The sequence below is a fragment of the Festucalex cinctus genome, chromosome 19, assembly GCF_051991245.1.
Source record: "Festucalex cinctus isolate MCC-2025b chromosome 19, RoL_Fcin_1.0, whole genome shotgun sequence".
NCBI lineage: Eukaryota > Metazoa > Chordata > Actinopteri > Syngnathiformes > Syngnathidae > Festucalex > Festucalex cinctus.
Window position 1 is genome coordinate 2,884,372 of NC_135429.1, and position 22,188 is coordinate 2,906,559.

At 39.6% G+C, this 22,188-nt stretch overlaps 2 protein-coding genes and 1 long non-coding RNA gene across 7 annotated transcripts in view; 1 reads left to right on the top strand and 2 right to left on the bottom strand.

Moving 5' to 3' along the window:
- The first annotated feature begins 1,646 nt into the window (after window positions 1-1,646).
- elp2 (elongator acetyltransferase complex subunit 2) lies at window positions 1,647-15,500 on the top strand. Of its 3 annotated transcripts, XM_077506313.1 has the most exons (21): window positions 1,647-1,828; window positions 1,946-2,024; window positions 2,381-2,451; window positions 2,529-2,670; window positions 2,925-3,002; window positions 3,079-3,146; window positions 3,232-3,301; window positions 5,129-5,293; window positions 5,382-5,465; window positions 6,127-6,227; window positions 8,311-8,439; window positions 9,175-9,525; window positions 9,612-9,681; window positions 9,748-9,846; window positions 11,144-11,201; window positions 11,777-11,849; window positions 11,976-12,159; window positions 14,030-14,151; window positions 14,221-14,363; window positions 15,014-15,127; window positions 15,244-15,500. In XM_077506313.1, exons 1-21 carry the CDS (start codon window positions 1,697-1,699, stop codon window positions 15,395-15,397), a joined length of 2,487 nt encoding a protein of 828 aa, XP_077362439.1. In that variant the 5' UTR covers window positions 1,647-1,696; the 3' UTR covers window positions 15,398-15,500. The 3 variants fall into 3 exon arrangements, with proteins under 3 accessions (XP_077362439.1, XP_077362437.1, XP_077362438.1); XM_077506311.1 differs by having other exon boundaries at window positions 9,612-9,846; XM_077506312.1 differs by having other exon boundaries at window positions 1,946-2,021; window positions 9,612-9,846.
- LOC144007063 (uncharacterized) lies at window positions 8,788-14,346 on the bottom strand. Its single transcript, XR_013280053.1, has 3 exons — window positions 13,566-14,346; window positions 13,444-13,488; window positions 8,788-9,759 (listed from the first exon to the last, which is right to left on the bottom strand). It is a non-coding gene; the product is annotated as an uncharacterized LOC144007063 (long non-coding RNA).
- Window positions 15,501-18,004: 2,504 nt separating the features above from the next.
- Window positions 18,005-22,188, bottom strand: part of gabbr2 (gamma-aminobutyric acid (GABA) B receptor, 2) — a 101,459-nt gene continuing 97,275 nt past the window's right edge. For 2 of the 3 annotated variants that reach the window (XM_077506883.1, XM_077506885.1), the window contains exons 18-19: window positions 21,639-21,756; window positions 19,651-20,624 (exon numbers count right to left, since the gene is read on the bottom strand). In XM_077506883.1, coding sequence (XP_077363009.1) covers window positions 20,459-20,624; window positions 21,639-21,756 — 284 coding nt within the window. In that variant the 3' untranslated portion in view covers window positions 19,651-20,458. Of the gene's footprint in view, window positions 19,040-19,650; window positions 20,625-21,638; window positions 21,757-22,188 lie in introns of those variants that run through there. The other variant, XM_077506884.1, reaches the window with a different exon arrangement.

The window sequence follows — 22,188 nt, forward strand, 5'->3', positions numbered from 1 at the left end:
GGGCAAGTGATCGAGTTAATGCCAACCCATAATGGGGAAACTCCATAGAAGGCTAATAAATAGTAGCAGCAGCAACTTAATTATGTAACTTACAGGCATATATTCCTTATCCTCTGCAAAGAATGGCTCATATTACTGCATCTTACTTCGTAATTGTGAGCAGTCGCATTGAAAATGACACACAAAAAAAATGCTGAAAAATTGTAGTTATTTGGCTTTCACTGTACAATGAATGTCTTGCTATTTGTATTTCTGATTTATTATTTTGGCAGGTAATCAGGTGTAAATGATGAAATGTACATTTTTATGTTGGTTCCCGTTACATCTTAATAATAAATACAAATCTTGCCTTTGTGTACTTATATTTACGTTTAATAAAATAAAGAAAAAATAATGATTTAGAATGTATTGTGGTCTGCATTATTCTGGTTTTCTATTGTGTCAATATTCTTAACCACCTGTCAGTAGTTGACAGTAAACAAATGACTTCGCCCTTCACTTGCCAGCAATCGCTCTCCACTTTGTCACCAAGTCAAGCCGCCATTCTTCGTAGTCTGACAACTCGCAGTGACAAACGTGTCGCCTCAACACTTGAATCTTAACCGAAAAAAGGCCTCAGGGCTTTTTGTTTAACAAGCACAGTAGCTCAGCTGAGACCAATTATTCAACACAGTCAACACTGGGAGAGGTTTACATTGTGACTTGTGGTGTCAGCAATGTGTCAAAATGGGCTTAGTTCGGTTCAGTCACTGTGGTTCACATGAATGTCAAATGGTGTTGAAAGAAATGGTGTGTGTGTTCCATTTTGTTTACTTCACTCGTGCAAAATGATTTAAAAGGAAGGATTTAAATAAATCTTAACATACAGCAAAACGTATTTATACTGTACTGTATTTGAATTGGAGGCCCATTTTGAGGTTTTGCTAGTGTATTTTGCCACCTAGTGGCTATATTTTAAAGGTGCGCCTTATGTTATTAATTTTGTCAAAACTAGTGCATTATATCATTTATTTTGAGCTCGTTTTTGCCATTATATTAGTCTTGCTTTATTTTCATTTTATTTTCAGTTAGCTTCTTATTGTAATGTTTGCCTTTTGTATTTTTTTAATGTATTTTTTACGCATTATTTCGTATTATTTTTATATTTTATTGATTTGTTACAATTTTCATTTTGTGTACTATTATTTTGATACATTTTAAATTAGTGGACTCTATGCACAAATAGCCGTATTATTAACATATTAACACATTACAAAATATAAGTTGAAGTTAAAATACAAATTTGAACAAAGAAAATATAAAATAAATAGTAATCATTTTAAGCAATATGTCATTATCAGAGCAGCAGCCTCAAGCCGTCCAAATTACGGCTGTGGGAGATTTAATTAGTAGTTTTTAAATTCTGATAAGACAGTGTTATAGCAAGGAGCGGCCCCTGTTCTTTTTGAGTGGGTTCAGGATTTAGGATTAGTTTTAAATCACCTTAACAGTGCGTTCCGCTTAAGTCTGCCATCACCGGAAGGTTGGGTGCGCTCATCCGGCGAATGCGGAAGTGATTTGTGCAAGACATAAATAATAATAGTAATAATAATAAATAAATAAATAAATATAAAGGCGGAAAGAATGTCGGAGCTCGTGTTTCCCAACGGCCGCTATCAACTGCGACACTTAGTTCATTTCGTCATCCGTCAGCAAGATGGCAGCGCTCAGGTTCGAAACATGCCATGTCGCCTGCTCGGCCAACCGGACGCCCAACGTCGTGTCTTGGGGCCGCGGGGGGACGCTCGCCTTCGGGACATGCAACTCTGTAGCCGTGTACGAACCACAGGTAAGGCGTAAAGTCATTTTGATCACATTTAGTGCTCAATTTCCACAACTGATTAACCACCACCGATATAACAAGGCACATTTCGGGCTTTTTTTTTTTTTTTTTTTTTAATTATAGGAAAGAAGAGTTTTGTCAATGCTGAATGGCCACACGGCAAGAGTAAACGCAGTCCAATGGGTCCATAAAGACGACGGTGGTGAGTTTGTTCAAATAAATATAGATATCAGTTATCGTTTGAATGCATGTGTGATACTGTGGTCTTCCCTCTAGGGGGCAGTATCGCATTGTTATTGTTTCCTACCATTACAGTAAATGGATAAAGCCATTGAAAGATGAATTTTTTTATTTTTACACAATTTAAAGAGAAATCTATACTAAAGATTTGTATAAGTTGGTTATAAGAAGTATACACACTCCTGTTTAAATGCCTGGTTTTGTGAATTATAAGATTGTAGGCTGCGTTAATGGTAGAAAAATGGCCATTTTTTAACTGGTTGTTTTGTCTATTTTAATCTGAGCTAATTCTTCTTTGTTACATTTTTCAAACCACAGCTCCTGAAACCCACTTGGTCTCAGGAAGCTCAGACAGCCGTGTCCTGGTCTGGGCCGTTCAGAATGGCAAGGTAAACCTCGCCAAGGAGCAGGATTGTGTTTTTTTGTTTGTTTTTGCCCTCATTTTTGAAGACTCACTTCCATGCAGTTTGTCCTGTCGGTGGAGTGTAAAGGCCACACGGATGCCGTTTGCGCCGTGGATGCCCTCTACGCTGGCACGGGTATCCTGGTGGCCTCTGCGGCGGCAGATTCCGGCGTCAGGCTTTGGCTCTGTGGCGACGCCAAAGAGGGTACAAGCCTAAGAAAGTGACCACATTCAAATTGCCTCAATTTTGTTAATTTTAATGTTTGAACAAAATTAACTTTGAGTCTAGTACCGCTAAAAAGGTATCACATATACCTTTCTACTTGACTCAAAGTTCAATGCTGCAGTGGTCCAAAACAAGTTACATTCAACTGTGATAAATATGCCAAAAAAATAAAATAAAAATCCAGGTGGCGGCACCATGTATGCAATAATGTTATTTTTGTTTGTTTTCTCCAGCCGAATGCCTCCACTCGCTAACATTTGGCGGTGGATTCATGATGGACGTTTCCCTGGCCCTGCTGCCAGGCACCAAAGGTATGCTGTGTACAACTTGTGCTCATTATTTTCCCCTTACTTGTCATACATATGCTGCACCTGTCTCCCCTCGCAGTTCCCGTTTTGGCCTGCGGGGGCGACGACTCTCGAGTCCACCTGTATACAGTGCAGGCCCCGGAGAAGGTGACCTCACGCCTTTTTATTTTTTATTTTTATTTGGAATCGAAAGAAGGGAAGTCAAATTTGACGTCTGAACGTTACCCCGCAGAAGGTGCAGAGAGTCACGATGCTGCAGGGACACGAGGACTGGGTGCGAGGGGTCGCCTGGACGTCCGTAGGTGAGGTTCGAAGTGTGTGTTTGAGTCGCTGCCGAAAAACAGGCTGTGGTAGAAATGGAAATGAGACAAATTACATACTCCTTAAACAGCAGGTTAGCTGCCTAAATGTCAGTGAAAGTCAACATGGTGAAGTACCATGTGTTATTTATTACTTCATTCACAATCACAAGAAGACACGAGTACATCCGGCCCAATAGATTTGCTGCAGTATAAACCCAAAATTGATTTTGAAATGATGTATTCCGCTACATGATGGAACGCAACCAAGTCCGGCCTAACAGATTTGCTGCCTCAATGGGCTGCAGTCGATGTCAAAACAGACAATAAACAAGGTGAATTTGGACATGTACTTTGAACCATCACATGACTAAACATAACTACAAACAGCAGACAGCCTAAACGGGCAGAGTCAAGCATCCATGTTGGCTGCGGCCCAAAACAAACCCTCATTAACTTTAATCGCACCGTGTCACCCATTGACAAACAATAAAGACCTCCTCGTCGTCCTCCTCCTCGCTGTCGTCTCGCCGCCTGTTTCGCAGGCGGCCAAGCGTCACTTTTCGCCCCCGTCGCCGTTCATCACCGCGCCGAACGAGGCCAGCGGTCGGCCGGGCGAACATCCCTCACGCGCCGAGACGGCAGAGCGTGTTTGTTTTGTTTACCGCCTGCCGGCGGGTATTTATTACCCCGCTCGTGTGTCACCATTCTTTCATATGCTCCATACCGGCAAGGCGGACTACTATGTCTGGTGGGCGAATCCAACGACTACTACTAAAATGACGTCAACATGGAAACTGGCTTACTGATAGCCATTTCATAGCTAATTACACTTATAATGCTAAATGTATATTTAGCTGGAAATGGAAAATAGCGATGTAACGATATCCAAACATTACGATACAATAATTATCACAACATTGTGGGGAGGTTTGGCGTTACAAAAAAAGGTCATGTTATTGGAGAAAAAAAAAAAAAAAAAAAGTGATTTGTACATTACAACAATGCATATGAACACCTAATCTGATGAATTTATTATTATAATTTCTAATAACACTTAATATTGAGGCTAATACAAGCACATGTTGGATTCCTCCACATATTGACTCCACTTCATCTGGCCATTAGCGTGGATTTTACACATATAAGGGCCAAAACATGCCTTGTGAAAATTAAACTGCACTAAAACAAACAAAAAAGAAAATAGCCACAAGAGGGTGCAGCACTGCACAAATGGACATTCAATTTAAGAATTTTATTTCATTCTTTCAAAAAAAAATTAAAAAAAATAAAATAAAGAAATGAAGGGGGACAGAAAGAAGTAAAACTTGTGGCATCTGCCCCTGATCATAAAATAAAATACAAAAATAACTACAACAACAACTACAACTACTACTAATAATAATAACACAAAATAAATGACATTAAGCAGTCAAGTTGCTGTTTTGGTAAACAAAATCATGCAAGACGATTGCCTTGTGTATTTAGATTTTAAAGAAAAAAAAAACTTCCTCTTAATCTTCCCTTTTTTATAATTTGATTTGCATGTCAATCAACCTGACTTTTTTTTTTTTTTTTTTTTTTAATGTGCTGCGTTTAATATCGTGACACGACAATGATATATTGTGGCAGTTTTACTCTCACGATATCACAGTTATCGTTACATCCCTAATGGAAAACAATATTATTCTGAAAAAAAAAAAAAAAAAATGAAGCGTGAATGTGAGGGATTACTGGATTATTCATTAGCACGCATCTCCAATCAATGGCACTCGTCCTACTTCCACCTCATCAACATGACTGGTCCACTTTTCAATGGTGTTTGCGCAGGTGGCGAGCTGCTGCTGGCCAGCTGCTCGCAGGACTGTCTCATCGGAGTGTGGCGGCTCCGCGCCAAGTCCGGGAGCGGCGCCCGGGCCCGGGGCGACCAGGACGACGCCGTCATCAAAATGAAAGAGGACGTTTTTGGAGTCGAGGAGCAAGAGGGGGAACGAGGCGAGCGACGCGTGATGCTAATCAAGTAGCCGCCAGTCGTCTAGTGTTGCGTGTCGTTTCGAGTTTTGTGTGTTTTTTGCGTCTTCAGTGTTTGCGGTGGCTCTGGAAACGGTCCTGGCGGGACATGAGAACTGGGTGTACGGCGTGCACTGGCGGCCTCCTACTTGCGAGGGTCAGTAAATATGAAGGAAGTGTGTCAATTTCGCCAGGCCATTGGCTTGCCAAAAGAAGTGCTTTGCCGCCATCTTGTAGCATCTTTAAGCAATTGCTTGTGCATTTTCACTATTTGTGCTAGGGGTCGTCCCACTGATCTGAATGTATGACTGGATAGCAGATAGGTCTGCACATATTGCCAAAATACATCGGAAAAATATTGATATCGCGATATTGGCCCATGCAGTATGCATATCGCAGACATGCAATAAGTTTCATATGGAATTTTATGGTTTTATCTGAATTTGACTTTTGACCATTCAGCGGCTAATGTGCAACGCCATCCAATCGTTGATTATCGAGAGGTAATTACAATTAACTAAAAATATTGAGTTTGCTTATTTTGCTGCATGGAAAAATGTAATTTTTTCAGTAGATAATAAAAATGTCATTTCTTTTAGTACATATTAAATATTGCAATAATATCGATAGCTATACTCAGCAACTATATCTCACGATTTTCCAATATTGTGCAGCCCTAATAGATATATACAGGACTGTCTCAGAAAATTTGAATATTGTGATAAAATTAAATTACATTTAAATGGTATTCAGATCAGTGGCTCGTCGCAATCGCGCAAATAGAATGGGAGGTCAATAGTGTTTGTCGCCCCCTGCAGGTGGCGAGCGGTGCGAGCCTCTCAGTTTGCTTTCCGCCTCCATGGACAAGACCATGGTCCTTTGGACCCCAGACCAGGACTCTGGAGTCTGGATGGAGCAGGTGAGTGTGTGCTGATGAAAACACAACTAAAATTACAACCTGGAGAGACATGTACACGTATGTACATATGCACTTATGTTAAGTGGCTTAAGAGCTCTCGATCCTCTCTCCCCTTTGTCAGTCACTAGGTCTCTTTCAGCTTGTCTTTCTCTTCCCTTCTTCTCTCTCCTTTGTCTCCCCTTCCTCCCCGTATGCTCTCCCTCTCACCCTTTATCCCTCCCCCCCATCTCCTGACATCTGCCGCTGTGCCGTTACAGGGCTAAATTTAACATAAGCCTGGACAACAAAGAAAGAAAGAAGGAAAGCGCTCTCCCGGCCATCTGCACTGCGGAGCCTATTTTTATTTTTTATTTTTATTTTTTTAAAACATGGCTTGAATTTGCACCCTCACGCCAACTCCAAACACTCTGTCCTGGTTGATCTCTTATACCCTGCTGCCACCTACTTGCCAGTTTTGTAATACGTACCATTGCTTCAAGCATCAAAGCCTTCTTTAAAAGGCGCAGTCTGCCGGTTTCACTCAGGAAAATGCACTTTTTAAATACAGGATTTAAACAAACAAACAAACTACTTCTCAATTTACAGATCTGGGCTTCTCTTAACGTGTGATGGTGATTTTGTCCGAAACCCCCAAACCCCCCCAGCCTGTATTTTGCCATTTTGTGTTTGTTTTGTAAACAGCGGGACGTTTCTGTGGAAAGATTTATTTATTGTTTTCCACTCACTCACTCACAGAAGCTGATTTGTGTGAATGAGTAAGTGGAAAAAAAAATAAAAATAATCCGTGCGTGCTTTCAAATTGCCGCTGGAGTGACGTCACGCAGCCGACACCTTCGCCCGGCCCCGTTTGCGACACGCCCCCCCCGCTCTGCGATTGGCTGGAGGGGTGTACACACTTGTCTTTCCACAGAAACGTCCCGCTGTTTACATAACAAACACAAAATGGCAAAAATACAGGCTGGGGGGGTGAGGGCTTAGGACAAAATCACCACCACACGTTAAGAGAAGCCCAGCTCTGTAAATTGGGAAGTAGTTTATTTATTTAAAACCTGTATTTAAAAAGCGCATTTTCCTGAGTGAAACCGGAAAGTCTTTGGGAGCATGGTAATATTTCAAATAGAACGTATTTATACATTTTTGGGAGCAAATTAGTTTAATCACTGAACAGATTCAGCTCTCCTGCGCTAAATGTTTTAGCATTGAAACGTCATTGAGGAAGGTGATTGGATGACGTCCAGACGTCTCTCGACCAATCAGCTTTTCACATTGTTACATTCAAATCAATTATTGTATTTAGTCCCGATGTCGTCCTCATATTTCGCTTTACCATTGTGACATCACCTGAAAGACGAATGGACGGCGCCCGCTCGTCTCTCGACCAATCACGCTTGCGCAACTTCAATTTCAAAAAGAATCCGGAGAGCGATTAGCACCCGTAGCGACGCACAAAGAAAATCATTATGTGGGTGTTTGAAGTTCAGTCAGGTGTGAACCATCTTTAACGCCTCCTTTTATACGTCGGCCTCAAAAACGCGCGCGCGCACTCCTCAAACGAGAGGCAAACGCTTTGAACAGACTGGTGCTTCGTCTACACAGGAAGCTTAACCTTGCACGCGCGCGCGCACGCACCCCAGCGCGCATCAAAGGCGCGCTGGCGAATTGAACTTGGAATTAGCATTTTTGTCTCTTTTACGAGCGAGAGCTCATAAAAGGCCTCGGTTCTTCTTGGGTGTTTGGCCCCCCGCCCACCCACCTCGCTTGAAGGCATGCTAATGTGTCGGAGGTTGTTAGCGAGGCGAGCTAACGGCGCGCCATGCTAATTAAACACGTCAAGACTGACCGCGCAGGGACAGCGCAACACGGGGGAGGCCTCGTATGCGTGTTCAGTTTAAATTTAGATAAGGCTAGCTAAGTTAGCGTCCTATGTTACAATGCCAAATAGTTAAGCTAGGTATGAAACCGATCTTTGCGACAGTAAGTTAGACACTTCCGGCTTTCTGGTTCTCACGACAGTTTCTCCAAATCTGTTTTTTGATTTTCGAGTTTTTCTTTTTCCTGAATGATGGTCGTTTTCCCCCACCAGGTCCGTGTCGGGGAGGTGGGCGGCAACACACTGGGCTTCTACGGCTGCCAGATGAGTCCGGACGCTTCCATGATCCTGGCTCACTCCTTTCACGGCGCCCTCCACCTGTGGAGCAAGGACGCCAGCTCGGTACTGGCCTGGACTGTACTGTACTGTACTTGCTCCTTCCTGCATTGTGTGCATCATGTCGCCACGGCAACATCCCCGTTGCGCTTCGAGAAGCAATCTTCAGGGATAAGGGTCACACATACTTTTTTTTTTTTTTTAAATGCATTTTTAAGCATAGATACTGTTATTACTTCACACTTTAGTTTCTTTTTTTTTAATTAAAATTTAAATAGTTTTTACAACATACACTATTTTTAAATGCCTTTTAATGACATTTTAATACTTTTTTTAAACTAATCTACTTCTTACCAGAGATACTATTTAATACTCTACACTTTTTTTTTTGTTTTTACGACACTAATTAAAAAATTTTTTTACCACATTTTATTTTTTTTACTAATCTCTTTAATACTGACCAGAGATACTATATATTTAATACTTTATTATTTTATTATTATTTTAATTGTTTTTACAACAAACCATTTTTTAATACTTTTTAACCACATTATTATTATTATTTTTTTTAAATAAACTTTTTTGGACCACGTTATCTTGATTTTTTATTTTTTTATTTATTTTATTTTTTTAACTACCGATACTGTTCTTAATACTTAAGTGGTCAGATAGCTAAATATAACTTTCAAACTGACGATCGCTGCACACAAGATTGACTTGACGGTTGAAGTTGTCACTTGATTATGTGGGGAAGCCACACAATTTTGCGTCCAAACATTCCAATGTCCACAATCCGACCAGGGTGAGTGGAGGCCCGACGTGGTGCTGTCAGGCCACTTCAACGCCGTCCAGGACCTGAGCTGGGACCCCGAGGGCGAGTTCGTGGTCAGTGCCAGCTCGGACCAGACGGTCCGCCTCTTCACGACGTGGAGGAGGAGCAAGCCGGAGGGCGGCCGGCGTCCCACCTGGCACGAGATCTCGCGCCCGCAGATCCACGGCTACGACATGCGGTGCTTGGCCACGCTGGGCCGCTTCCAGCTGGTGTCGAGCGCCGACGAGAAGGTCCTGCGCATCTTCCGGGCGCCGCGCAATTTCCTGGACAACTTGGCCAGCATCTCCGGCGCGTCCAGGGAGGAGCTGCTGGCGTCCGGCGTGAGGATCCCCGTCTGTCATGCGTACTGGAAAAATGTATCTTGTTGTTGTACTCGGCCAGACTTTTCCCACGTTCTCCTCGTCAGGACTGCGCCCGGCTGCCTGAAGGAGCCAGCACGCCCGCGTTGGGATTGTCCAACAAGGCCGTCTTTCAAGGCAAGGCCACGGTGGTCCTTCCATTTCTGCTCTGGCCGCTGAAAACACCTTTGCTTTCATTGACAGGTGATCTCGTGCCTTCAAGCAAGGACGGAGAGGAGAAGAAGTTCGGCAGTGTCTCCGACCAGTACCCAGAGTCCTACTTCAAGCCCATCAACATGACCGGCACGTACGCTCCTCACCTTTTAGGGCTGCTTGTTTATGAAGTCAATATTAAATTAAGATTATTTTGGTAATAATTGAAAGAAAGTATTAGTAAGATCATTTATTTTCTGGTATAAAACAAAATGTTTCAAATGTCCTTTGCTGACAAGTAATTATTCAAGTTGTGAACATGCAAATTATATGGGACCGGGATGTATTTATTATTTTATTTTTTTTATTTTTTTTTAAGTGTTAAGTCGGTCTCAATTTTTATTTGCAGTTTGATTTTTGCCATCGAAAAAACAGTAAAAAAAAGAAATGTTTAAACGTAAAAATTAAGACAAAATTCTTTGAAACAATTATGCAAGTACCTTATGGATGAATTAAATTTTAGTTATTTTAAAATTTAAAAAAGCTGCAAATGTATAAATTTAAGCAACTCAACATTTAGTATTAATCTTTTTTTTATGTTAAGTTGGTCTCTTAATTTTTTTTTTTATTTGCAGTTTGATTTTTGCCATCGAAAAAACAGTAAAACAAAGAAATGTTTAAACGTAAAAATTAAGACAAAATTCTTTGAAACAATTATGCAAGTACCTTATGGATGAATTAAATTTTAGTTATTTTAAAATTTAAAAAAGCTGCAAATGTATAAATTTAAGCAACTCAACAGTTAATATTAATCTTTTTTTTATTTGCAGTTTGATTTTTGCTATCGAAAACAAAGTTAAAAAAACAAATTCCTTATGGATGAAACAAAATTTTAGTTATTTTAAAATTTTAAAAAGCTGCAAATGTATAAATTTAAGCAACTCAAAATTAGTATTAATCTGTTTTTTTAGTGTTAAGTCGGTCTCTTAAGTTTTGTTATTTACAGTTTGATTTTTGTTATTGGAAAAACAAAGTTAAAAACAAATGTTCAAATGCAAAAACAATTAAGAAATAAAATTCACTAATTATGCAAGTTTCTTATGGATGAAACAAAATATATAAATTTAAGCAACTCGAAATTTGTATCGATTTTTTTTATTTACAATTATGCTGATTTTGTAATTGTGGAGTGTAATACTGCAATTGAATTTCAATTAATTGCACATCCCTACTTTACCTCCTCATTTATGACTGCTACATCTCAAAATTTATGTACCCATCAATTTATCACCACTAACAGGGTGAGATACAGACTAGTTGATTCGTCAACTTTACTACACAGTGACATTTAAAATAGAATACCTAATCTCCATAAAGAGGTTCGAACTCCGCTTATACTATTTTTTATTATTAATTAATGTACTTATTTTTTTCTGTCCGTTTGTAGAACCTCCAACAGAGGATGATCTGCTGCAGAACACACTTTGGCCCGAGGTCCAAAAACTGTGAGTATGCGCCGACTTTTTCTGGAACTTCCTGGAACTAAAAGGCTTCCAAAGCCATCAACTGAAAAGTCATGTGACCGGGTCTAAGCCACTTTATTGGTTAATACAGCTGACAGCCGTGTTCCTTTCCTCAACTGTAAATGTCACATCCATTTAGACGGACCTCGCAGCACATTTAGCACGGCCAACGATTGGACCCATAAGCTTGGAAACAAAAAAAACAAAAAAAAACCTTAACATTCTCTTGGGCGCCATAAAAATGAATGATGACTTTTCCTGTTTTTAAAGGTTTCCAATGCGGGTGAGATGGAATTGTTTGTTTTGCTGTGGGGCCCCGAGGCTTAATTGCATGTGAAAACGATGCTCTCGCCTCCTTTTCATCATCCCACTTGCTGCCATTACGTACACGCACACACAGAGTCCATTGTTAATTGCATTTACGAGTCATTTTGACGGAAACATGACGTATGGGGGCAGTTTGTTGCCTGGCTGTGACTTCAGTGCATCATTTGGCGCTCGAATTAAATGAAAAATTGTCCTTTTTTTTTTTTTGTGCGCTGCGCGCGTCCTACCAGGTACGGCCACGGCTTCGAGATGTCCTGCCTGGCGGCCGACGGCGGCGCGACGGTGGTGGCATCGGCGTGCAAGGTAACAGTCGGCCTATTTAGTCCTCTTTGTAAATTGTGTTACAAGCGAGGAATTTTGAGTTGCAAATGGCGTTACCAACGTCAACGAATTTGTATTTTATTTTTATTTTTTGGCGGCGGGCGTTAGGCATCCAAGGCGGAGCACGCAGCCGTGCTACTATGGAGCACCACCACGTGGCGCCAGCTGCAGGCGCTGGCGTGCCACTCCCTCACCGTCACGCAGATGGCATTCTCTCCCGACGGCGCCATGCTGCTGCTAGTCTCCAGAGACCGCACCTGGTCTCTGTGGCGCCGACACCAGGCTGGTCCGGGTACTGCACTATTATTACGGTTACTACCGTACTTCTCGTGCTACAACTACCACTTCTACTGTCACTAATAGGGACGTTAATTAGTACTTTTTCAGACCTTATACCATTGGAAGTATTAACTGAGTACTTTAACAATATTCTGAAAACTTCTGGCTTCCTGGCACAGATGATTTATGGAGGTTTCAAAATGCCGCAGTTTAGCGCCAACTACTGCTGATAAAAACGTACTCTTTTATGTTTTTTTTTTTTTGTGCCTTAAGTATCTGTGTGTGCCTGGTATTGGTAATTTGGTAGCTTCTAAGAGTACACGACATCTTAAAAATCGGTATCGGCCCAATTCCGATACTTTTTTTGGCATTTGGCCAGCCGTAGTTACGAATTATCGTGATTCCGGTGCTTCAGGTACTGCACAGTTGTAGTACTACTACTACTACGACGACTAATGCTTCAAAGAACCGCCAAGATCACAACTGCTTGTACAAGGACTACTATTCGGCCATTTTCCCAGTACTACTACCAGTTTTTCCTACACTATTAGTACTACCACCACACGTACTACTCATATTACAACTACAAGTTGTTCTTCCGGTTCTAACATTTGTTTGTAATGTATTAGCGCACAAGTTAATAAAAGAAACAATGTACTACTATGTATATTTACTGTATATACATGCTAAAATCTGCGCAGACTAAGTTTCAGCTCAGGGAGGATGAAAAATGCTTAAAACACTGACATGAGACTATGATGCAGAACGTAAAATGTATTTACAGTATTGACACGATGTATACATTAAATTAACTTGGCCTGTCTGTAACGGGCCAATTATAAACGATGCTTAGATATATTGAAATTAAATCCCTTTCATTTCAAATCTTAGTTTAAGTGCATTCAATGTAAAAATTAGTAAACTGTACTCCATATTTATTTATTTTTTTTTACTATATATGAGCTGTACCTTGTGTCATAATACAAAAATACTCTCAGTACAATGTTTACATTCATCAGTTAATTGTCAGGTGGCCTAAATGTCACCTGGTAATTTTAAAATGTTTACATTGAATTCACATAAATACACATCGACAATAAAATCACAGCCATTTAGGGGGGGGGGGGGGGGGGGGGGTTGGCACCAGATTAATATCATGTAGGTTTTAAAAGTGTAAATAAAACCAAGCTGAGGACAACATCTTGTTAGCATCACAAAACAGTTTTGTCCCGAGCCCCATTCGCTATACATGGCATTAGCGGCTAGCATGCTAATACAAACAATTTAACGGACTCACCAATTGCCTTTTTTCTCTGTCGACACGCGTCTGTGGCAGAGGGGCCTGGAAGTTGACAGCAAATCAGTCAGATCAGAAATTCAAGCAGAAACGCACTTTTGAAGCGCCTAAAAAAAGCTTACCTGGACGACGGGAGGATAAACACGAACCGGTGTGTCGCACGCGCCGTCAATTAAAGAAACGTGACACCGCACGTGATATATGACGTCAGACGCTACGTAAAATGACGTATGTAGTACGTTAAATTAAAGCTAACGAAATTACGTAATTACGTGATTAGTTCATGCTATTGCTAGCATGACAACGAGAGAGACAAAGACAGCAATATAAACGTTAATATCCATCTATACATTTTCTTGACCACTTATTTTCCTCACAAGGGTCGCGGGGGTTGCTGGCGCATATCTCAGCTGGCTCTGGGCAGTAGGCGGGGGGACACCCTGGACTGGTTGCCAGCCAATCGCAGAAATGTTTATATAAAATATGATTTTAATTATTGAAATAATGCAATACTAGTCGTACTACTTTGACTCGACAATAGTGCTTGACCCACCTCCATGTTTGTTGTTGTCGTGTGCATGCGCAGAGCCAAAGTACAGCTTGTACGCGCGCACGACGAAGGATGCGTCGGTGCACAGCCGCATCATCTGGTCTTGCGACTGGAGTCCCAACGGCACGTATTTCGCGACGTCCAGTCGGGACAAGAAGGTGACCGACTCGCCGAGTACAGCGCGGCCCGTCCAGAGCGCTCGACGTACTTTGTGTGTGTCTTGCAAGGTCATTGTGTGGGGACCTTGTACGACGGACGAGCGCGGAGATTCCGTCGCGCCTCGTCAGGTGAAGCCGAGCTCCTCCATCTTGGATGTGGCCGATTCTGCTACGGCCGTCGCGTTCTGCCCTCGGCTCTGCTCCGACAACAGGTACACGCACACACACTTTACAACGACTACTCAAGTTTTGTCAACCTTGTATCACATTTAAATGTTTTCCAAATACAAGAACACAGAAAGGCAGGCACATATTACTATCCTAGAAAACGGCGTTTAATTATTTTTCTTTATTTACCAGAATTTTTCAGACAAAATGCGGCCCAAACTATTGAACGTACCTGCACAGGAGGTATCAATCTGATTCGGCGGAGAATTTTATTTATTTTTAGCATAGCGACGCAATTCCACAACAGAAAGTTACCTGATTTTAACAGGAAGTGACCCGGAACTGACCTGATTTGAACAGGAAGTGGCCTAAAATCAGCAGGAAGTGACCCAATTTCAACAGGAAGTGGCTTGATTTCAACAGAATTTGGCAAACTGCTCCGTGCATGCGGCTTTCCACCTTGCAAGAGACAGCGGTCGCATCTAAAATTTCTGCATAAAATTTTTTCTAGTATACTTTAGCATACATTTCAACTTTTATACAGAAAATTATAACATACCTATTTATAACTGTAGTTTAACACGCAATTATTTCAATGAAACATGTTAAACTGACAATTGTTTTTAGAAATTCTACTTCTTACTAGACTTAGAAAATTATTATTTTTAAACATCTTCATCTTCGTCCTCCTCAGTTACCTGCTAGCCGTGGGACTGGAGTGCGGTCAGATCATCGTGTACGGGTGGAGACCTGATGGAGACCCAGCCGCAGGCCGAGACTGGATCCAATACGGACAAACGGACTCCTCGTATCCTTGCGTCAAGATATCGACCACCTCACAAATCGTTCCGTCCCGCCCGTCGTTTGTACTTGCGTGCACTTCTCAGCAGCTTTTGTTTCCCTTCACCGCGCGTCGTCCCACAGGCAAAGTCACACCCTGGCTGTCAAACGGCTGCGCTGGAGGCCCCGGGTGGGCCGGGCGGGGGTCCCGGGGGAGGAGAGCGCCTGGCTGCAGCTGGCCAGCGCCGGTGCCGACCACGCGGTCAAGATCTTCGACATCAACGTGGAGGCTCTGTAGCGCCACCTGTTGTCACCCTCGTGCACATCACTATAAGAAATTATTTTTTTGTTTTTTTTATTTATTTATTCTAACCAATAAACTTTTTTTTTTTTAATGCTGATTGTGTGAATTCAGCAGCTTGTTTTGTTAATGAGCCAGCATATGTGAAGAGGTTGGCCATGCGTGGTAATGTCATGGCCACCATGCGAAATCAAGGCAACTTTTCAAAGTGAGCTGCGACCACTGATCTGTTCGATCTATATATATGACTGGATAGCCGATACGCCAAGACTTTTGAGGTTGCGAGGCCGCCATATTGGTCCTCCCAAGAAACATTTCTCGGCATACTACATACTATATATATTATATAATTATTCAGGTTTAAATAGAATATTTTAATATTTATTTAAAAAAATTATTTAAATCATATAATTATTTAATTATATATATAATTATTTAATTATATATATATTTTAAATATATAAATATAAAAACATTTTATACATTTAGTTTGGTCCAAAAGGAACTTTCATAATTAGTGTTTCAAATAATTTTATTTGGAACTTAAAAATTAAATAAATTAATAATATAATAATAGTAATAATAATAATAATAATAATAATAGTAATATTAAATCAGTATTACTTACATGATTAAACATTTTCTTGTTTTGTACCCAAAAATATAAGATTGTTTGATTAATTGTTATTTCAATTATTACTAAATTAATCGGGATGTTATTGTTGTTTCAATAATCGAGCAGCGGCTAGTACTTGGTAGAAACAGCATGATTTATGGTATTTTAAATTTGTTAAACATGAACAAGACATTTTACAACTTGCCTTAAATACATGTATAAATTATATGCTTCATGATGTTTATTACAGGAGGAAACTTGTATATTTTTATTAAAAAATTGTAACCGTCAACAAAAGATGTAAATCTAATATTGGGGTCTAAGGAACTGAGCGATAAAATAAAAAAAGGGGGTCTTCAAAGCAGCACTTGCCATCCACTTGTTTTTTTTAATACATTTTTTAACTTGTTGAAAAAAATAGCACCCCGCCTCCGGTGTCGTTCTAATTAAATATTATTAAATATTCAAGATGTAATTTAGGTAACAAAATGTACTGACTGAAATTGTACAATCGTAAATAAACCTAAGAATATAAACGCAAATTATATTGAATAAATAATAAAATAGGTTGAATAAATGGTAAATACACAAAATAATTGTCTCATATGTGACAAATATTGTCAGTTTAGATTGTTAATGTGTTCCTAATATCATTAAGACCGAAGCTAACTTCATTAGCGCTGCTGTATTGACATCACCGGCCAGTGCAAAGGCGCTTCAATCTATTTTTTCCCCCTCCCCCACTCATAAAGTATCATGCATATTTTTCGGTTTATTTCCCTTTTTACAACTTGAATCCATGAATTTTGTTATTTTGAACAATTGCAAACGGACAATTTCCAGACAATCCTGTAGCTTGACGTCATCTGCAGGCGACCCCGATACAATCTGGCAGCCCGATCACATCTGGTACCGACACTGGCCTTAAAACTAACAGCCTACCAGCTGTATGTCTCATCTGTACCAAATAGTTTATGCAGCAGTCTGCTCGCAAGGAGGGAGTAACAAGATGGCCGCCCTGTGACTTCAACATAACTTTGCACTGGCCTGTTACGGTCTATCGGCTATCCAGTCACACATACAGGTCAGTGGTCTGCGACGTTCCCAGCTAGATTTTGGCCCCGCGTGACGTTATTATGGGGGAAGCAAATGGGCAATGACATTTGAAACCAACACAAAAACCGGTCGCTCACTTTCAGTCTCACTTTATTCAACGATGATTGTGAAACGTAAAAAGGCCGTCCAGAACATTCAGACAAGAAAAGAAGAATGGCGTTTCCCAAAACCCGATCACAATAAAACCCGCCCACCCGACCCGGAACCACAACAAATGAGAGAGAAAAAAACAACAAAAACTAACGTTCATGTGTCCCAAAATGTGATACTTATTTTATACAACGGTTCCATATCTATACCTTGTCAGTACATAACATCGTTACAGATACTGTAAAGATTTCAAAAAAAAAAAGAAAAAAAAAGGAAATGACGACTTCCAAAATATCCCGGTGGCGTATTTTGTCAAACAAATAAAGATATTTCACATACATTTTTTTTAATATATATCTATGTATTTTATATTTATATATAAATATCTATATACTGCAGTTATTGCCCCTCTTGAACGTGTTGCATCCAACGCAAGTTTTGGTTACTGTTGTTTTATGAAAAAGTCATAATAATCATGAACCACTTTGTTATGAAGTAAAGCACAATCAGTGACAAAACAAACGTTTGCACCGGTATGGAGGTCTGGCTTTTTTTTTTTGCAGACACGTTTAGATTTTTTGTCAAAGTGTAAAGGCCGCGCTGAGAAGAACAAAAAATAAATAAATTTTGAATAGTTATTGAGAGCATGTTTTATCGTTTACGGGGGAAATGATTCAATCCAATATATATATATATATATATATATATATATATATATATATATATATATATATATATATATATATATATATATATATATATATATATATATATATATATATACATACATACATGAAAAATTTCTTCAATTTTTGATTTACATTGTGTCGTATATTTTTTTAAATTTATTTATTTTAATTCAGAAAACTGCCACAGCGTTTTTTTTAAAGGAAAAAAAACAAGTAATTATGAGACCAAATTTACAATTTCTTTTGTTTGAAATTCACTTACTAAAAAGCAATTGTCATTGTGAATGTTTGTCTTTAATTAATTTTATAATATCACATTTTCTTGATAAAATACAATTATACAGATTTTTTTTAAGTGAAATGTTTGAATTATAATAGAATTTTAGGAGGGGAATTGAAGGAAATTTCTGAAATATGTAATTTGGAATCCATCTTTTTCTGCAAAATAATGAACATTTATTTGATCTTGTAATAATACTTTAAAAAAAAATAAAAAACTTTATCGACATTACGGCTATCAATTTTTTTTCTCCTTTTCAGTGCAGCTCTGGTATAAAAAAAAAAAAAAAAAAAAGTCATTTTCAAACAAAGGCTACAAAAAAAAAGATGGCTCAAATAATTTTCACCTTTGAAAAACCCCCCCCCCCACCAAAAACATCCGTTTTTTGGCAATCAAAAAAAAAAAAAAAAAAGGATGGTTGACTTCTGTCTGCTCACCTGTTCATACGACTCCAAAAGAGTTTTTTTTTTCTTTTCTTTTCTTTTTTAAAGTTACTGGGAACGTCACGAGGACGAGCAGCAGATAACATCGGTGTCAAGTCTACATTTTAGAGTTCATGCCGTCTTGAGGAAAAACATCCCAACAATTCATACTTTAAAAAAACAAAACAAAAAAAAAAACATCCCATCCATGGACACCTGTGCTCAAGGTATCTGCAAATTGTACACAATCACGTAGAATGTCACAGAATAGAAAATGTCCACTTGGATTTTTTTTGTTTTTTTTTGTTCAGCGTGTCTCTTGGATTTCTTATTGTGGGCGGAGCCATGCCGACGCTTTCAAAAAAGTCCGCTTTGCTGCTCCTTTCTCCGTTGCCGAGTCAGAACTTCGAGTCCAGTTTCTGCTCGCTAAAAAAAAAAAGTCAGGAGCGCGCATTCGCTGCCGTCCCGAATGTGCGTGCGTGTGTGCGCGCGCGTGTGTTTGCGCCATGACAATGTTGAGTGTAGAAGACGACAGGCACAACAACGGTCGCCTTTTACAATAAAACAGAAGACATAAAATAACCGAAAAACCAAGACACCGATGGTGAAAAACAACAAATTGGCTCCAAATCACCAAAAAGGAGAAATCATCTCCATAGCAACGCAGGCCAGAAGAGTGTGCTTTTGACCCTCTTGGCGGGGAAAAAAAAAAAAAAAAAAAACGGGAATCGGGGATCAATAATGATCGGCGGATGATAACGCTGGAAGTTCCCACGAGCCGCCAAAGAGTCGTGGATTTTCCGGCTTCTGAAAACTTTTTGGATCCTGGAAGAATTTTTGTTTGTTTGTTTACATATTGGAGAGGGAATACGACGACGTATTTTTATTTATTTTTTTGCTTGTGAAATAACGACACAATTCAATGTAAATGTATTAAAAAAAAAAAAAAAAAAAAAAAAAAAATTGGGGGCGATAAAAAAAAAAAAAATACCATGATTTAAAGTTTTTTTTTTTGCAATATTTAAATGTTATTGTAAAAAAAAAAACATTTAAAGTTTTTTTTTGTAAAAAAAAACATTTAGTTTTTTTTATACTCGCAACATTTAAATGTTATTGTAAAAAAAAAAAAAAAAAAAAAACATCATTTAAAGTTTGTTTTGTAAAATATATTTAAATTATAAAAAATATAATTTAAAGATGTTTTCATGCTCGTAATATTTAAATGTTATTTTAAAAAATACCATCATTTAATTTTTTCCCCCACAATAACATTTAAATATTGCGAGTATAAAAACTTAAATGATGCTATTTTTTTTATATATATAATTTAATATTGCGAGTGTAAAAAAACACTTTAAATGATGTTTTTTTTTTTTTTTTTTACAATAACATTTAAATATTGCGAGTAAAAAAAAAATCTAAACTTTTTTTTTTTTTTTTTTCTCCATAATGATTATAAATTTTGTTGTTATATGTTCCAACTTTTCGAGTTTGACAAGCGTAAAAAGGAACGCTAACGGTTAGCATTTTTAGCATCTTAGCGGCTTTCCGGACACCGCAGCGAGCGAGTCGTCAACGTCCGCCCAAACGATCATATTTACAAAGTCGCAACTTATATAAAGAATCTGTGGCTTCGTGGGAGGGGCAAATGAGGGCCTTAAGGCTACGCTGCAGTCGCCGCCGTGGCCTGTTTAGCAAGTTGGCTAACGGTTCCGTCCGCCGAGTTGCTAGCGAGATGCTAGCAGTCAAAGTCTGCTGTAGAAAAAGACACCAACCAACACACCAAAAGACAGTTGTGTGTGTGTGCGTGTGCGCGCGTGTGCGTACTGGAAAAAGGGGGCGGGGTTACAGGCCCGACACCATGACCCGGTAGGAGGGCGGCATGTGTCTGTGTCGCGGGCTGGATCCGGGGCTGTCGGTGGGGCTGGCGCAGCTGGCGTCCACGCCGCCGATGGACGGCAGGTAGGCGTGGTGCAGGATGGGCAGCTGCAGCGACAGCCGGCGCTGGATGCTAAGCACGGGCCGGAGAAAAACAAACAAAACAAAAACAATATGACAAATATGGAGTGTAAACGTGCTACAACTCATTTGAAGAAGAAGAAGAAAAAATTCCCTCTCAAAAGGGGAACTAAACAACTCTGATGATGTGCTTGCATAAATGTACACACCCCATAACTTCGGAGGGGGGGGATTAACACCGAATTAATTGTAGCTGTTTTAGTTGGCTTTTTATAGCCACTTGTAAATGGATGACATTTGAAATTCAAAAGTATAAACTTGACAAAAAAAATTGTCATTTTATTTTATTTTAATCTAGCTTTTTTTTTTTCTTTACAAATTCATAAACATGAATGTTTGAAAATATATTTTTTCTTGTATATATTTTTTCTTGTAATATTAGTCTATTTGTCAGTCGTACGAGTTCTTTTCTCACAAAAAAAAAATATTTTTGACAAATAATTTTTTTTGCACTGAATAATACTTTTTTTTTTTCCATGTAATTTTTCCCTTATAATTTTTGAATATTAAGAGTTATCTTATTATGTAAGGGTTGATTTCCATATGAAAACACTCCCCAGGCGTGATTCACGGTATTAAAAATATTCCGTGACACTTTTTTGCAGTCATTGTCGGTGACATTTTGTCGAAAACGTCGTCTTCCTCTTCTTCCCTTTCGCCGGCGCGCAATCAAACATTCATCGGTCTCGGGAATAGCTGTGCCAGTGTTGCGGTCTATTTCCGGAGCCGCCTTACGTAAGTAAGCCTCTTCCCCGACATTCTACCTGTCAAAAGGCGGGCGTTTTTGGCGGCGCGTGTGGGCGGAGCTTGCTTGCTTGCGTAAATGATGCATGACGACGACCATGCGACGTCCTCATGAATTATGAGGAGCAATGCAAGGCGGCGTGGGCGCTGAGCTCTCGCGCAGGGTTCTTGTTGCCACGGCAACCGCCCAGCAACTGCTGCTGGCGAGCCCAAAAAAATAAAAAATGGTGAATTTGATGAGGGAGTATGGGGGTGTCCTTACTGTTCGGGGGAGTTGATGTCTTCCAGGGGACCTCTGGTGATTCTGGAAGGGTCCATGGAGCCCCACTGGCCCTGAGGCTTCTGCTCCAGGTGGTTCTTCAGGAGGTTCCGGTCGGCATCTGCGCCAGAAATGCAAAATGGAGGCGGATTTTGGATGTTCTGCCAGAGTCCATTGGAAAAGAAGGTCTTATTGCCGTCGTAAAGCAATTAGGACGATTTTTTTTTAGGATTTCTTCCATGGGCTATTTAACACCAACACGCCAAGTTCGGGGAAATTCAGCTCAAAGTTTTTTTGTAAATGAAAAAAGCACAAGTATGGCAGAATTTCATCATCATCAATTCAGAAGCCTCATTTTTGCTAAATTATTAATGAATGCTTTCAATATTTTGACTTTGCTCAAAACTGCTTTTTTTTTGTTTCACCTATTTTTCACCTATAAAATGACAAATTTGTTTGGGTAATATTTCATTATACCCTGAAATATTTACCAGGAAATGATTTGCGTTTTGAATTCCTTGTCGTGTACAAATGACTTCCCCGACGGATAATG

Coding starts and splice junctions, on each gene's coding strand:
- elp2 (XM_077506311.1), top strand. CDS start 1,697: ATGGCAGCGCTCAGGTTCGAAACATGCCATGTCGCCTGCTCGGCCAAC. Junction 3,003..3,078: donor CCTGCTGCCAGGCACCAAAG/GTATGCTGTGTA, acceptor CTCCCCTCGCAG/TTCCCGTTTTGGCCTGCGGG. Junction 5,466..6,126: donor GCGGCCTCCTACTTGCGAGG/GTCAGTAAATAT, acceptor CGCCCCCTGCAG/GTGGCGAGCGGTGCGAGCCT.